Genomic DNA, 17,286 nt, shown 5'->3' with positions numbered 1-17,286 from the left:
TCAATACAAAATTTTTGTATTGGACACGGTGAATGGTTCACCGTGGACACGGTGAATGGTTCACCGTGTCCAATATAAAATGGCTAAGTGGGATATATTTGTATTGGACACGGTGAATCATTCACCGTGTCCAATTATTCCAATACAAATAATTGGACACGGTGAATGATTCACCGTGTCCAATACAAACACCCACAACTTAGCCATTTTTGGCTAAGGCGGATGTATTTGTATTGGACACGGTGAACCATTCACCGTGTCCAATACAAAAATCTTGTATTGAACACGGTGAATGGTTCACCGTGTTCAACTTATACAATTGGCCCAGCCCCGCCCGCGTGGCGCTGACGTGGCGCTGACGGGGCGAGGCCAGGGCCATTTTTGCAAATAATTTTTACACAGGGCTATTTTCGAAAATAAAATTTTTTAGGGGGCTATTTGCAAAAAAAGCCCCACACAGTCTGATTCTTATTTCTACAAAGAAATGCTACTCTTGCATCCCAAAATATGCTATAAATTTGGCTAACATATAGAAAAGTTTTCAATACATATTTTATTTTTTTATTTTATTATCTCTCCTCTAAATGTTTTTTATTTTGCCTTCTTGAAATTTAAATGTGTAACACTTTAACTAATTGTGTATAAATTGTAGTTGCATGATTGGGTAACTCGTTAAGATATTCAATGTATATATCCTTAAAAATAGTAGGAATGCATATTTTAAATTTTCTCCTAAATTTAGGCAACTTTTTTTTAAAAAAAAGGTTCAATTATTTACTAATTAGCTTTTCCTTTTTCGCCGTTTCTAATGAGTATATTAATAATTATCCAGTTATACCATACAATGTATACATAAAACGTTGACGAAATACAAACGGCGTAAGGCTAAATACTACATTCTTAAATTTTGAGAGGGTAAAATAGAAGTTTTTAAAGGACATGAAGATAGAGTATAAAAACAGATATTTACAAAAAAAAAAAAAAAAAAAAAAAAACAAATTTTTAAAAAAAAAAAAAAAAAAAACTGTATTTTAGCCTATAAAGGTTACACCAATCCATTTAAGAGTTTAGACATTTGTTTTTTAAAAAAAAATTGATATTAAAAATAAAAAATTGATATGACAGTGTGGAAATATTAACCCTTCGATTAGTTGGATGTAACATTGATACTCATTACAACCTACGATAAGCCAAAAATGAAAACACAAAACAACTTTTTCTTTAAATTGCATTTAGCAGTAGTAAAATACATATACCTGGGGCTTCAAATTCTTACAAGAGAAACTCTGAAAACAACAGCTGCAGATCAAGTAGCTCCTCCATTTTGGGAAATTTTAGTTGCCACCTAATTCACATCAGAGATCCCACAGGATAATATTTGTTTACATTCCAATTCTGCAGTAGCAACAAATGACAGATAACCAACTTAACTCAAGAGAGCTTATCAGAAAAACATACCTGATTTTCTGATATTATCGAATTCGACAGCAACATCTGACCATGTCCATAGACCCACTAAATAAAAACATAAACAGGAAATATTACACCTACCATTAAGTAGTAACGAGTTCATTTGCGGAGTATTTAACACTTCGTCCAAGATGATTAGAATACTACATGGCGCAACTGAAATTTGAGCAAAGGAGAAAAATAATGCAGAGGAAAGAAAAAGAAGAACAAACTGTGCAGAACTTGACCATAGCCACAGCTCCCGACCGTATAGAAGCTACCGCCAAGCTTTCCTTACCCACCAAAAGTAATAACATAAAAAGAACCTGAGCTTATGACACCTTCGGTCGCCTTCAAAAGAACATTCGAAGAAGGTTACAGCAACAGAGACCCTGTACAACTTTTCAACACCTTGAGAAATAGACCCGTGAATTAAAGCTCCCCAGCAAGAATCCCAGTCTAAAACGCTATACTTATGCATCGATTGATGCGTTCAGATGCCAAAGAAGCAATTGAAAGACGAAAAAGAAAGAGTGTCTAAAGTTTAATCTGAACCTTAAATATTATCATCTTCCCCTTCTGCGGGTTATGTTCTATATAGGCAGACCGTGTGTGTTTTGCTTCACAGAGGGTTGCAGATAATTCACAGACGACATGGTTTAATCAAGCCGCTTAATTATCTCTTGATGGTACATTAGCCAGGGACAGATTCAGAAGTAATGGGCCCGCTGTCACCACCGTGAGTATTAAAACCAGTGACGGGCATCGATCTCTGAGCAAAATCGAGTAGCTTTCTTCTTTGCTGCTCATTCGTGTGAGGGAGGCTTGCACGAAGAAGCTCAATTGGCATCTCCCTGCTTATAGCTCTGGTTGCTCCAGATCCAATTATAGCCGCACTTGGTGGCGCTTGTATGAACAGCATTTGCATTATGCTCTCATATTTACTGAGACAATAATTCGTAAGAAGCCCGAAGAAAGCATCAAAAGACGCCTGCCAAAGAGCTCGGTGAGACACACTATAGCTGGTCGAAGCATGGGAATCAGTGAGAAGCTCTGTTGCTCGGTCTAGAAGCGCTTTTATAATTACAGAAGCCCCGTCGCCAGCCGAACTACCGAGAGGGCGAAGAGGCGGCTGTTCGGAGGAGCAGACGATGGCAGCAAGACAAGCACTTAGAGCACTAAGTTCCATACTGTGCATGCAAGAAGAAACAGTTCTTGCAAGGTTGGTGGTTGTTTCTGCCGCACCAAGGTCTGAGGACAATCCACCGAACAGAAACCTAAGGTGGCGGAAAATGGCCATGCAGACTATGCGCACAAGCTCGCTTCCAGGTATAAGAAGCTGAAGGTAGTGCAATAAGAGCTTCCGGCCTTTAGGAAGTGACATTATACGGAGGAAGATGAGGTCATCCTGTGGTCCAAGCCCTGCTGAGTGGCCAGGCTTGCCCGGCCCAAGGGGGTCCACGAGCTGAAGCGAAGTCGCAAGCCCTTCCAAAAGCACTTCCCTCCGACGCTTCAGATGGAAGCCGCCATCCTGTGACTGGCTGGACTGTAGAAGCCGATCAATGTCATCTACGTCAAGCAGAAGGCAAAGCCCATCCTCAACGGTGATTCTTGCAGCCAGCATAGGTTCCTGCTCTAAGGGCTTTACAGAAGACTTCTGTTCGTGGACCCCATTGCCTGATGCGGATGATGGCGGGTCCACTTCGAGGAGAGGGCGCGGCCGTCGGATGGAGGAGAAAGAAACCCTCCCCAGCGCATCGACATGGAGGTATGCGTGCTGTTCGCTGTTTGAGCGTGTTCTTGATGGCAGATCCTTTATAGAGGTTGGGCAGAAATGATGCTTAAACCGGGAATTAGAGGACTTCTTTGCGAGACAAGCCTGGTGGTAGTAGTCATCTATATAAGGATCATTGCTGTGAGTTGCGGCATGCTGCATCCTCAAAATGCTCTCGATCTCTTCGGCGGACATGTATTTGGATCTGAACTGCAGCCACCCTGTTTCACTCTTCTGGCTACTCGCGTCAGAAGACTGTTGGGAAAGGCGTGTGGCATTGTGTCTTCCCCTGTGCGATGGTTTAGACCGCTGGTCTCTGATTGGCTGTGGATGGCGATTGAAGAGGTGAGACTGCAAGTGTGGGTAAGGAAGAGATAGCTGGAGCTGCTGTTGCTGCTGCTGAGACAAGAGCCGAGATGATGGAATCAAACCATCCGGATGAGGAAACTGTTGTAACAAGCCGGGTAATAGATTCAGATGCTCTGCTGCAAACTGGTTGGCTTGGAATGACCAATGGTTTTGGGGCTGGCCACTAATTGACAGATTTGATGGAGTAAAAGGCAAACTCCCACCATAGCGGCGGCCATGAGGTAGTCCTGAGAGACCCGAAAAAGGAGAAGCACTAGGAGAAGGCAAATGGAGGCCACTACTGAGAGAAGGGATGCTTGAGTGGCGAGTCAGATTTAGCGAAGGGTAGGATCGGTTGCCACCACCCGGCGAAGGATAGGAAGGGAAAGATGATTTGGGGACAAGGATTTGTTCGCTCAGGTGATGTTGTGGTTGCTGCTGAGGGTATGAGGATGTTCTGTACAGTGGTTTGGAATCTGCAAGCCACAACAATGAACGGTCAGGATGCGACCACCATCTTTTGGCTTCTTGGGCACTTTCAGCATCTAAAAACTGCTGTTCTGTCCAACTTGGGTACTCCGCCTCCTGAATCCAGTCAGAGGTTGAAGAACCTGAAGAAATAGAAGCGCAATTTTAGTAAGTGTGTGGTAGGGCAGGAAATAAGGGCAGTTCTTCCAGCTCCTATTATGTTCTTATGCTAGAGTAGAAGAACACTTATTCTGTATCTAGAGAGAGAGAGAGAGAGAGAGAGAGAGAGAGAGAGAGACTCACTTTCTCTAGAAAAAGATCCTCTATCTCCAATAACTCCAGCATGCCTTGGTTCATTAACAACTCTGTTCAGCTGATACCCAAAAAGACATATTATTGTATACTCTACAATGACTCTTAAGGAAATGGTTTTAACATATTCACTACAATGACGCTAAGCAGCCATTTTCCAACATAAAACTAAATCTTTCTCATACTATCTGATATAAGCACCAAGCACACAATAAAATCCGAAAAGGTAGGAATCTAATAGGAAGCATCCTAAAGTGTATGAATTTAATAAACATCAACATTTAAAAGATACATCTTTTGAACACTATAATATATTGTTAAATTAAATCAAGATAGAAAAAGATATAGATATACTGGCCAAAACTATTATATTATAAGATAAAAAAGACAAACTACATAAGATTTCACATCAGTCAAACATAGGATAAAGAATCATAACCAGACACCTACCTTTGCAAATGTGCTTGTAAGATCATCAATATCAGATAAAGAACCCAATCCTTCAACCTGCATACAAAACATAAAATTCTGTTTAAGAAATTCACTGCAGCTTCTCAAGCAATGAAACTATCATGCACCAAAATACAAAGCCAGCAGTAAGCCAAAAATTTAAAATACGGAGACTACAAAGCATTCCAACAACACTAAAGAAATGGTGCTGCAATAAAGAAGAAATATCTAGCTGCAACACACCAAATGAGCCTTGCTACTTAAATTTTCCACAGAAACACAACAAATGGAATAAAATCTAGAGTGACCAAATTTAAGTAGGGAACAAACGGGAGGGTTCTTCCTCCCTGTTGAGGATACAAAGAAAGTAATAGTCAGCATGGCAGTTCTAAGGTATGTGAATCAACAACTGAAAAGGAAAAATAACACATGAAAGAATCGGGCCACAAAAGGACTTTTATGGTTGCCTTCTCTGAAATTGCTGCAACACCATGGTTCAAGGTACCATAAGAATGCAAGTTGCATTAATTGGGATGTTCTAACATCCCAATATTCCATTGGCCAAAATCATGTAGCTTGCTGTCCAGGATAATGATCGACTAGTTTCTTGTCTTCTCTACTCAATATGAAAGAAAAGAGGTCCCCGTCCAAAATATGAAAGAAGGAAACAGATATGAAGGGACAGGAAAGTGTTTCTCTTGTAAAGGCAGAGGCACATGAGTAATCAATAGCTCCATCAGCCTGCGGCATTAGAATATGCATTAGGGCAAAAAATGCTGCTGTCATTAAAATTGTTTCAATCTCGTGGTTTCTAAATTTCTCACCAGCTTTAAAACCTACATACAGGTCTCCTAAACAGCCAAGCCTAACGAGATCTCTTTTTGTACTCGATGTGATTACCAGCTTCGAAGTTACCCTACAAGCCGCATTTGTTGTGATAGATCTTAAGAATAGTAGACTATAAAGAGAGCCAATGATGGCATAGCCAAAGTTCAGTATGGACCAATGCTAATCCAATAAGTAAGCTATTCAAGGATCAGATGGCATTAAGACAAAATTCAGAGAACTAACCATACATTTATCTATTTAAATTTAACACCTATTTTTCGGTGACGTAAATGCAGAAATATATTCCATATTGTCCGTGTTCTCAATTTACTAGGTTATCTATAAGGAAAAAACTCCTTCACTTGAACCACTTAATTGAAAGATTAAGATCCATTGGTAGCTTTTCATAGAACACATTAAGGCAGTGTTTGGGAATGGAATAAGCTGGGGGATTAGCTCTAATCCCCCAGCTTATCCCCAAACAACTTTTTAGGTGGTGGGAACAACATTGGGATAAGTGAGGGGGGCCCACCCCCCTTTTGTCGTTGTGTGCCCCGTGAGTGAAATTTTCCAAAAATACCCCTGCTGGCTTCTTCTCCCCTTCTTCGTCACAAGGTTTGGCTCCCTCTCTGGCTCTTTCTCACCGAGATCCTGCAGCTGGTTCCTCTCTCTCCACCTTACCTCACCGAGCTCCTTCTCTCCCGCCGTGGGTTCGTCTCTCTCTACCTCTCCCTCCCGTGAGTCTTCTCCCTCCCTTCGCCTCCAGCCGTCGGCGCCCGTGGTTTCCCCAAATCTTGTGGGTTTGCGAAAGGTGCGATCCAAGGCCGGATCTGCATCGCCGGTGGGTTTCCGGCAGGCTTTCTTGCACCCCTGCACCCACTCGACGTGGATCGAGCCGTTTCCTCTCTCTCCACCTCACCTCACCGAGCTCCATCTCTCCTGCTGCCGGTTCCTCTCTCTCCACCTCTCCCTCCCGTGAGTCCTCTCCCTCCCTTCGCCTCCGGCCGTCAGCGCTCGTGGTTTCCCCAAATCTTGTGGGTTTACGAAAGCCCTGGTGCGATCCAAGGGCGGATCTTCACCGCTGGTAGGTTTCAGGCGAGCTTTCTTGCAGCCCTCACCTCACCGAGCTCCCTCTGCCCTGCAGCCGGTTCCGCCCTCTCCACCTCTCCCTCACCGAGCTCCCTCTCCCCTGCACCATGTTCCGCTCTCTCCACCTCTCCCTCCCGTGAGTCCTCTCCCTCCCTTCATCTCTGGCCGACCATACCCGTGGTGTCCCCGAAGCTTGTGGGCTTGCGAAACCGTTGCTGCGAGATCGGTTGCGTTCTAATGCCACTGTCGTACCCCTGCTCTTGCTCCCCCACTGGTACTCGAAGGTAAAACTTACCGAAAGTTTCGACATTAATATCTGTTCGGATTTTAACCTTGATTGTGGGCATTTGAATTAAAATGATGGAATACGTGTATAGCGATCGGTTTGCACCTACTGTTGATTGAATTGCCAATGATGCCGGTTTCCGTTACCATTTGTTGGTAGGCATGGAAGTCATATTTTGTGCAGCCCCATGGTAATCGGGGACCCTCTGAGCCACAACGCCTCACAGCATTGCTACCATGGTTTATCAATCAGAGAAATCAAGTGTGCTACAGTTTCTTCTCAAGGAGGGCTTACTTATACACATCACATTATTTTCTTTTGTCTTGTCATTTGGATTATTTCTGCTCATCTGCTGAGATATTTACCTATTTATGATCATCTGCATGAGATATTTACCTATTATGATAAACTCTGTTGTATTGAGGTGAATAAAAAATAATGTCGTCCACGTACAGATGCGACTCAGCAATATTTTCGCTAAGTCCAAAAGAAAACAAAACAAGGGGTTTGGATAATGCAACCCCAATTTGTCATGTAGAGGGTTCAAGCAGAGGCCCCAATCAAATAAGGACCCGTACCGCCAATTGGACTGATCACGTTGATAGCATTTTGTTGAGTATTTTGATGGATGAGCACGCACTCGAAAACTACGTTGGGGGTAGTTTCACTCGTGTTGCGTGGAGTAGAATCGTTGAGGGTTTCAACACACAAACAGGTCAAAACAACATATCAGTAACTGCCTCAAGGTGTTGAAGAGGCTCTACATGTTGTACGACAAACTAGCTCACCTTAGCGGTTGGGGTTGGGACAGTGAACAATATACCCACGGCTGGTGACCCTACTGATTGGAATGCAGTAATTGCGGTAAGACTTCGTATGATAGTACATACAAACAGTATTTTCTTGAACCATCTTATTAATGTTTTCTAATGTATAGTACTCTGTATTCAGGCGACTCCCGCATACGCGAAGTGCAGGGATAAACCATTTCCTGCTTATAACAACATTGCCTTCCTGTGTGGATCATCTGTGGCGACCGGCCTCTTCGGGCTATCGTCGGAAACAGTTCAACCACCTACTGTTGTTAGTTCATCGTCATCTTCACCTAGTGAGAATGATACAATCAGAGGAGTTAGACAGCTTGCTATTCATCTCTTGACCCGTTTTGTTTGAACCAGGTGAGGCAAGCACACCCGGTAATGAAACAGGCGGGCAGTGTAGATCTTCGCCTTCTCCTAGCCCACCTCGCGGCCAACCTCCTGTCGGAGGTTATGATAGTGGATCAGGACATAGCTCTGCAGGTAAACGGCCTAGATCCCCACCACTCTCTGCACAGGCACGAAAACATGCTTCGTCCTCTGGCGGGAGAAAGAAGAAGAGTGACCTGGGAGCCACGGCATTGTCTGAGATAGTAGAGATCGGGAAGCAAAAGCTCGAGCTTGCACGGGAAATGATAGATATAGAGAAGACTAGTCGATCGACAATCCCAACAATTGAAGTTTGTATGAACAAAGTTTATAATCTAGTGGGCACGACGAATATACGTGCCTTGGCGGCTGGGAATTCATTGTTGGATGAGGCACATAGGCGATTTTTTATGACAATGACTGATGAGCTTGCACTTGTGTGGATTAACCAACAAGTTGACGTGCATAACGTCAACTATAGGCCTGACTTTCCGAGATTGTAGATCACTTTTTCCAGCTAGCATGCGTTGTCTCCACGTCACTACTTTCTACTGTTGTATATTGGTTTTTAGACTTTGCTTTTATTTCGCATGTAATTTAGGTTGCATTATGCGTGTGTGGCTTTTATGTGCATTGTATTTTATGTTGCATTATGTGTTCATCTTTGGTGTTTGCTTGTAGATTAGAAAAGACTTTTAGTTGGGACAAAATCAATCGTTTGTAACCTATGTTTTGTGAACCAACTTGTCATATCATGCATGTTATAATCTACAAGGTAGAAGGCAATGGGTGGCCATTATTTGCTTTACACTTCCTGATTGCAATTAGGTACAATTTATTGATTATCTTTTTTATTGTTACCGTTGATATGGGTGATTTACTGAATCGTTTTATTTTCTCGTCGCCAAGATTAGCAAATATTATGACAATGCTAGATGAAGATGATGATTACTGGGACCAAGTTTTCGTGATACTCTATGATCAGGACTATCTTACATTTGCTAACACGTTGCACAGACGGCCTTCTAGAACACGGCCTTTTTCAGGCCATGAAATAGTTACTGATCTTCTCAATGGTCATCCAGACAGAGGGTACCACCACTTTCGCATGTCAACATCAACTTTTATCACACTTCGCGATGTGCTGCTTCCTCAAGGGTTGATACGAGCAACACGACGTATGACGGCCGATGAGCAACTAGCTATTTTTCTATTTTGTGTCGGTCATGGCGTGGGAAATAGAGTGTTGGCAGAAACATTTCAACATTCAGGAGAGACAATTAGTCGGCATTTCAACAATGTGCTACGAGCGCTTATAACGCTCAAGGATGATTACATGAATTTGCCGCCAAGTAATACGGGCACGCATCCAAGAATTCGGAACAACATAAATTTCCATCCATTTAAGGTAAGTTGGCATGATGACAATATATTTTCCTTTTGCGAATGTATCTTTCTGTCAAATATTTCTTAATGAATCTTATGTTGTAGAATGCAATTGGTGCGATAGACGGAACACACATCCCTGTGTGTGTCGAAAAGAGTAAGTAACCACGTTTTCGCTGCCGCAAAGGATTTACGTCACAAAATATGATGGCTGCAGTATCATTCGACCATATTTTCTATTTCATTTGCACTGGTTGGGAAGGATCGGCTGCAGATATGCGTGTTCTTCGATGGGTGTGCGATATGGGGGGTTTTACAGTTCCCGAAGGTAAATGCTAATATATTGTTCGATATTTACATATTTATAGCCCAAAAAAAATTGAGTAAATACTCTATTCATTGGTATAGGTAAATATTATTTGGTCGATTCGGGGTACGCAAACACTGACAAGTTTTTAGCACTTTACCGGGGTAAGCGGTATCATCTCAGCCAATTTGACACTTCTACGCAGGCCCGCACGCATCAGAATCCCCGAGATTTATATAATCATTGACATGCGCAATTGAGAAATGTCGTAGAGAAGAGTTTTGGTATTTTAAAGAAGCGGTTTAAGATTTTAACTCAAGCACTCCATTTCCCATCAAAGTTCAATGTTTAATACCTATGGCATGTTGTGTGCTGCATAATTTTATTCGACGACAGTAAGGAAATGATAGATATTTTGCAGAACAATTAGAGCAAGAAACCCCTGAGGGCGACGTTGGCGATCTAGAGCCTATTCCAAGTGGAGGCGATGATTTGACACGAGGGGACTCCTTGCGGCGCTCTATTACCGACCAACTATGGAATAATCGATCCTGAAGATTCATGCTTTTATTTGGTTGTAGGCCTAGATATAATCATCATGTGTAATATATTTATGTAATGTGTCTAAATGCATTCATGTTAGAAAGAATATTGATTCTGTGCTATGGTACAATTTGGAATTTGCGCCATTTGCACCTACCTGTTTGGACGTCTTTTCGAAAATAGCGTATGTCTTTTGTTACAACTGTCGCGCTACATTTTGATTTATTTATTATTGTATCGGTTCAAAAATAATCGGTAAAAAATAATCGCATTATTTTACGTAGATATGGATATAAAAAAAATATAACTTACAAATCCTACAACTCACCCTTCTCTTTTTCTCAGTAGGGGTATTTAGGTAATTTTTACATTTCACCAACCCACTATCCTCTTATCCCCAAATACCATCGAAACATTTTTTCCTTATCCCTCCTTATACCTATCCTTATATCTATTTTCATCCAAACACAAAATTACTCTTATCCCTATATTTGTACCTATCCCTGGAACAGCTAGTTCTTGCTTATCCCCGAATCAAACGCTACCTAAAGAGACAATGGGAACACAGCCTAGCGAAAGCAGTACCATTTTACGAATCCCGCTGAATTATGGTAAATTCAAACCTTGAGATAGAAGAATTAATAAGAGAAAGCTCCAAGGTCTTCAATGAAAAACTGTATGAGATTTTATTCATGATATTAAGTAGATTAATTTGTGATATTAAGTAGATACAGACAAATATATACAACTAACATAGTATTTCAACAATAGTACCAGAAAATCAAGGCAAGGAACAAAAGCAGAAATTGCAAAGAGCAAAACGAAACAAAGCTGAAATTAAATAACTAATAGCAAAAGAAATACAGTACGAACCAGACTTTGGAAAAGGCACTTAATCCGCATTGTGTAAAATAAAGGATCTAACCTCTTCTCTATTTCCAAATGAAGAGAAATGATATTCTTCGTCAGCAGGCCCACCAGATCCTGTATCATTATCAATTTCATCTTCTAGCCCACCTAGTTCAACCTCTTCCACAATCCCCTTACCGAAGAACGCATATTGTGAAGCATCAAAAGCGGCATTATCTGCTGACAAATAGAGTTGAAGTTGCATCAACAATAGAGAAAATGAAAAGGTCGACAGCATAGCAAATGTGAAATGTGCAGATATCAGTGTAAGGGTACACATATTCATTTCATGAGCTGCAGTTCTCAGGACATAAACAGGAAAGAGGATAAATGCAAAAACAGGAGAAATTGAGTCAGCGGTTAGTAGAATGAAAGGAGAAGCAACAAGGGGTCATCCTGACATTATACATATATCGAGAATTTACATGCTAATGCAGCTAAAAGAAAGCAATTTAGGTACTAAATGAAGAATAATGAACTTAGTCGAACAATAAAGTTTGAGAAGCAATAATTTTGAACCAACACAGCAACAAGTTTCAGGTCTCAATTAATAAACAAATAAGACATGGGACTACATTCCTCAGGTAGAAAGACACCAAGATGAGCATTCGTAATCAGTTTGTAAAAACATAGAACATATACAATCATCGCCTGTGCAAAACCACACTACAACACTAATAAACCAAAAATAGCAATCTAAAGTATAATTGCACGACTAATTACTTAGAACTTTGTGATTATTTACTACCGTACAAAGTTTCATCTCCTACTCATACAACAACAACCAAATCTTAAAATAAGACCCTAATTCGACATACCACACAGGTTAAGAGGAACCCATCTCAAATCTAAGAATCGCCTCAAAACGAGCTCAATCCAACACCAAATTCATCAAATTAATACAAAAATCGAGCAAAATTAGAGAAATAAGAGAGGATACCAGCAACAGCATCGCCCGATTCTCCGAGGTCGCTAACGGGGCCCGGGTTCTCCGCAACCCCACCACCCTCTCCCTCGACTCCTCTCATCGATACTAACTACTTAAACCCTAGCTCTCCAAACCCTAAACGAGACACCAATTCCCAACGATTGTAGAGATCTAGAGGGTTTCCGCCTACGATCTCTCCGATTCTAGGGTTAGGGTTTCTCAGAACTGATATCTGAGATCAATTAAAAAGACGAGAGAAATTATTAAAAGAAATAAAAGCTCGGAGGCCAAAAATAATAGGAGAGAAAAAAAAGGAAAAATAAAAGGGAAATTTAGGGAGAAAAGGGTCTCCGTGCTTTAATATTCGCTCTCTTTTTTTCTTTTTTTTTTTTTGAAACCTTTTTTCCGTGCGTCCGCATAAAAGGTGGGAAAGGGCAGTGAGGTGTTGTTCACACTTTATATATTATATTATTATTATTATTATATTGATATCATATCATCATTTTGTGTATTCTTTTAGATTTTTTTTTTGCTAATTTGAAATAATTAGGTGGTAATTAGTGGGTAATTTGTTATTACATTATGCTTCTTTTTGCCTAAACAAAGTTCATGCTTTCACACTTGAATTACACTAGTTAAATTATAATATAAAATTGAATTAAAAAAGTACTTGCTAGACATGAATTTTCATTCTAATAATAATTATTCGAAAACTAAAATAATAAATTATTGTGAAATTATAAAGTAAAATAAATTAGCATTTTTTAATCATTTATAAATGATTATTTTTTAAATGATATTAAATTTTTTTTATGTAAAAGATATTGGACATATTTATATATTCATACAAATATTAAGCATGTGGACAATAGGAGGGAATTATTATTTGACATTGGAGCTTTCCTATTAGTGAGGATATATGTATGATTCTATTTATTGTAATGATGATAAAGGAATATTCCATGTTATTGTTAGGTTCATTATAGCAAGGAATGTGCATATGAAAATTGTTGTATCTATTTAGAAAAATTTCCATTAGTTACTATAATTCACCACAACTTGTATTTATCTATTTGGCAAATTCAGAGCAAATTAAGTATTATTCAAATTTCGGACAGATTTGATTAGGAGATAACTTTTGGCAGATTTAGATAGTCTCCACCTCCCGCTCCATTTTCTTGATGGATCAAAACACATTCGAAGTATTTTTTCTTTTTTAAAAAAATGGTCATTATTTATCGTCCTATTTGGAATAGATCATAATTTTAAAAGTTTGAACTTTGATTAAAATAACAACTAATTTACTTAACGCGTGTCCATACAACACGAGATGGTGAACCATCCGCCAATAAAATATTTAAAAAGCAAACAAAAGAAAAAAAAAAAGTAAAATGTGTGGAAACAAATATCATTATCCCACACCCTAATAATCCTATTACAGTAATATTTTTCAAAGCTGCATTTGGTTCGGACATAAATAAAAATTGTTTATTTCAATGATAAGTACAAATTTAAATATAAGCAAAAACTATATCAATTTTATGTTTGAAAGAAAACGACTTAAAAGTATGGAGGACTCTGTGCTTTCAGAAGCATACCGGCCTCACTCAGTATTATTTTTATATATTTTTAATGCAATATTGGGTGGTTGAGTGACGGAGACACTCCTCCAAGTTCATGTGAGTAGCTCCCATTCTGATATAAAACCATTAATTTATAGTTAAATATCATATGAATGTATCTCTTGCATTTATTATTTATTATTTACTAACTAAATTTGATTAGACGACACACTACCCAATTTGAAAATCCTACCAATTCGATCCGGTTTCGATCAGACTCTGCTCATTTTAGGATTAATAAATACTTCTCAATATTTTTTTTAGGGTAAACTTCAAATACCACCTCTGTGGTTTCGTATTTTCTCATTTTAGTATCATGTGATTTTATTTTCATCTTTTCGTCTACTTTTTCGTTAATATTTTATTAAATTATATATAAAAAATTCAGATACCCACCTAGGTTTATCGAATATTCACTTTAGTACTTTTTAGTTTTAATTTTGTCACTGATTTAATTAAAAAATTAGTGGAATTGATAATAAAAAGATAAAAATAAAATCATAGGGCACTAAATTAATACACTTTAAACCACAGAGTAATAAAGTAAGAAAATATGAAATATTTAAAGTTTTTCTTTTTTTTTATTTGATATTGTATTTTGGTGTAAGTGTACTTAATTTTGTACAGCATAGCTGAGTTGGCTCGATTTTGACATTATTTGACGAAGTATTCACGGATTACACATCATAGCTTACTTGGACTATTAATTATAATATTATATTAAAAGGTTAATTTCATACAGATATTTGTAAATATAATGAATGACAAATATATCCCTATAAAGTTCAACTTTTATATGTTGTTTCTGCAAAAGTCTTGATGTTTTTAAATATATTCCTCTGATTTGTTACTGTTATAAAATCTTTTATATTTTTAATTTTGTCATCATAAATATGTTCCTTCAAAATCATAACAATGTAATATAAGAGAGATAAAACTATCAAAAACTAACCAAAATTAATTATTTAATCTATGATTAACTAAATTAAAAATTTAATTTAATTATTACTTTAATAATTAATGTAACAAAATTAAAAATCTAATTTAATTAATGTAATTTATAATATATAAAAAGTCTAGATACAAAAATTAATTGATATCTACTTTTACAATAAAATTTTATAAATACATTACAAAAAAATAATTATGCACCTATTGTACTGGACAATTTCTCTTTTATAATTTATTACTTGTTAGTGATGAGACATCTATATATCCTATTTAGTGATGAGACATCTATATATACTTGTTAGGGATGAGCCATCTACAACACACACACACACACACACACACACACACACAATATGGTTATTATCCTATCAATAGCACTGAGCTCTTGGTACTATCGAATTTTCTGACGTTAGATATATTTTTTTGACTATTTTCGTCTGTTAAATTATATTATTTAATTAACCACCAACTTAATTCTCGAGGACTACATCATCCTAACCGTATATTTCCTCATCCAAGGGCTGAAAACTTCACCAATGACTTGGTGCTATTAACGGTATAATAGCCTACCATCCTCAATAATGTTGGAATAATAATGTGTGTCAAAAAATGGGCCCACTTTTTAGGCCTGATTTGGTTTTATGGGCCCAGGCCCAGGTTACGAAAGGAAATAATTAACGGAAGTCCAAAACATTATGGGCCCGGCCCAATTGGGTGGGCTAATATGGGCCCAGCCCAACCAAATTTTCAATTTTTTTTAAAAAAAACTTTAAATAAACAAAAGTTCTTCTAATTTCATAAGCCAATGGCCACTGATTTTTTTTTTTTTTTTTAAGAAAAGAAACAACTTATCCAAACAAACTGTGTATGAATCAAAAGTTTTGGCGCCCTACCGGTTGGTACCGGAAGTTTCCGATTTGAAATATAATTATTTTACATTTTCAGCTAAAACTATTTGAAGTCGAAATCAATTGCGAAAAATAAAATAAATATATTAACTCATCTCCGACACTTTCAATTTTCATACTATTCACTTTTTATTAAACAAAGAGCAAAATTTGAAGAACTTTAATTCAGCAGATATACTATTAACAAACAGCAAAAATAAAATAATTTATATGTGAACTCTACTTTATTGAAAAAGTTACTATACATTCTGAACCTCGCCTCGGGCGAAACAACAGGGTTAATAATGTAAAATACACGTGGTCCCGCATTGTCTCCTTGTGTTCATTGCTTCGAGACTCAAGAGAACCTACTAGACCAAGATAGTCTCTTCCAGAATCTCACACGTATGAATGCTTTTTCCTACCAAAATTCTTTCCTTTGTACCAAAAATAGGAGCTATATATATATATATATATATATATATATAATTGAGCTCCTTTATTTTTAAAAGTATCAAGTTATTGGTACTTGTAGATTTTTAGCCATTAGATTAAGAGATATGCGATTAGGATGATGTGAGCCCCTTAGGGTTGAGTGGGTGGTTGGTTGAATAGTATAATCTAATGGTTGAAAATGATCCGAGGAGTAGATCTAACGGTAAAAAACTTACAAGCACCAAGTGCTTGGTGCTTTTACAAACACCATAGCTGGACTCTCTCTCTCTCTCTCTCTCTCTATATATATATATATATATATAGAGTTCGGCTATTATGCTATTAATCACACGAAGTACTTGGTGCTACCAAGATTTTCGCCGTTAGATCTACCCTTTTGATCATTTTCACCCGTTAGATTATACTATTCAACCAATCACCTACTCAACCCTAGAGGGCCCACATCATCCTACTCTTAATCCAATGACCAAAAACTTGGTAGCACCAATAACTTGGTGCTATTAATAGTATATTAGCCTAGTTATATATATATATATATATATATATATATATATATATATATATATATATATATATTNAGAGAGAGAGAGAGAGAGAGAGAGAGAGAGAGAGAGAGAGAGAGAGAGAGAGAGAGAGAGCTGGTATGCTTCTGGAAGCACGGAGCGTTGCGTGCTTTCAAGTCGTTTTCGATGTTGGGACTCTCGAATCGACGATCGATTCCGTTAAACTTGATGTAGAGTATTTGAAGTAGCTAGAAAATAAATATTGTTATTTTTCGATATCATTTGCCTGGTGATCGAAGCGGCTCAAAATCAATAATTTTAATGGCCGTGGTGAGCCGTTTGCAAGTTTAACGGTGTAGAAATATCTAAATCACGTAAAATTTTGATAGAAAATTTTTTATACTATATAAAACAAGATCAATATTTTTGATCTAAAATTTTAATATCATATCATCATATTTTGTAAGATTTTTATTTTCAGCCGTTGATTTTGAGCCACTTCGATCACTAGGCAAATGATATAAAAAAATAGCATAATTTATTTTCTAGATACTTAAAATACTCTAAATCAAGTCTAACAGAGTTGATCATCGATTCGAAAGT

General features: G+C 38.0%; 1 protein-coding gene across 2 annotated transcripts; it reads right to left on the bottom strand.

Annotated features, from left to right (window-relative positions):
- Window positions 1,198–12,664, bottom strand: LOC109715194 (protein PAT1 homolog 1-like). 2 transcript variants are annotated; one of them, XM_020240091.1, is made up of 5 exons: window positions 12,277–12,664; window positions 11,353–11,516; window positions 4,802–4,858; window positions 4,343–4,412; window positions 1,198–4,182 (listed from the first exon to the last, which is right to left on the bottom strand). In XM_020240091.1, exons 1-5 carry the CDS (start codon window positions 12,362–12,364, stop codon window positions 2,144–2,146), a joined length of 2,418 nt encoding a protein of 805 aa, XP_020095680.1. In that variant the 5' UTR covers window positions 12,365–12,664; the 3' UTR covers window positions 1,198–2,143. The 2 variants fall into 2 exon arrangements, with proteins under 2 accessions (XP_020095680.1, XP_020095681.1); XM_020240092.1 differs by having other exon boundaries at window positions 11,353–11,513.

This window comes from Ananas comosus, linkage group 9, assembly GCF_001540865.1.
Source record: "Ananas comosus cultivar F153 linkage group 9, ASM154086v1, whole genome shotgun sequence".
NCBI lineage: Eukaryota > Viridiplantae > Streptophyta > Magnoliopsida > Poales > Bromeliaceae > Ananas > Ananas comosus.
The sequence above is the reverse complement of the archived record's forward strand: the minus strand, read 5'-3'. Positions and strand labels throughout refer to the sequence as shown.

Bases quoted from the DNA above. Each gene is read 5' to 3' on its own strand.
- LOC109715194 (XM_020240091.1), bottom strand. From the start codon at position 12,364: ATGAGAGGAGTCGAGGGAGAGGGTGGTGGGGTTGCGGAGAACCCGGGC. The intron at 11,517-12,276 runs GTATCCTCTCTT...TCTATTTGTCAG, and splicing joins ATCGGGCGATGCTGTTGCTG to CAGATAATGCCGCTTTTGAT. The intron at 4,183-4,342 runs GTGAGTCTCTCT...CTATTTCTTCAG, and splicing joins AGGATCTTTTTCTAGAGAAA to GTTCTTCAACCTCTGACTGG.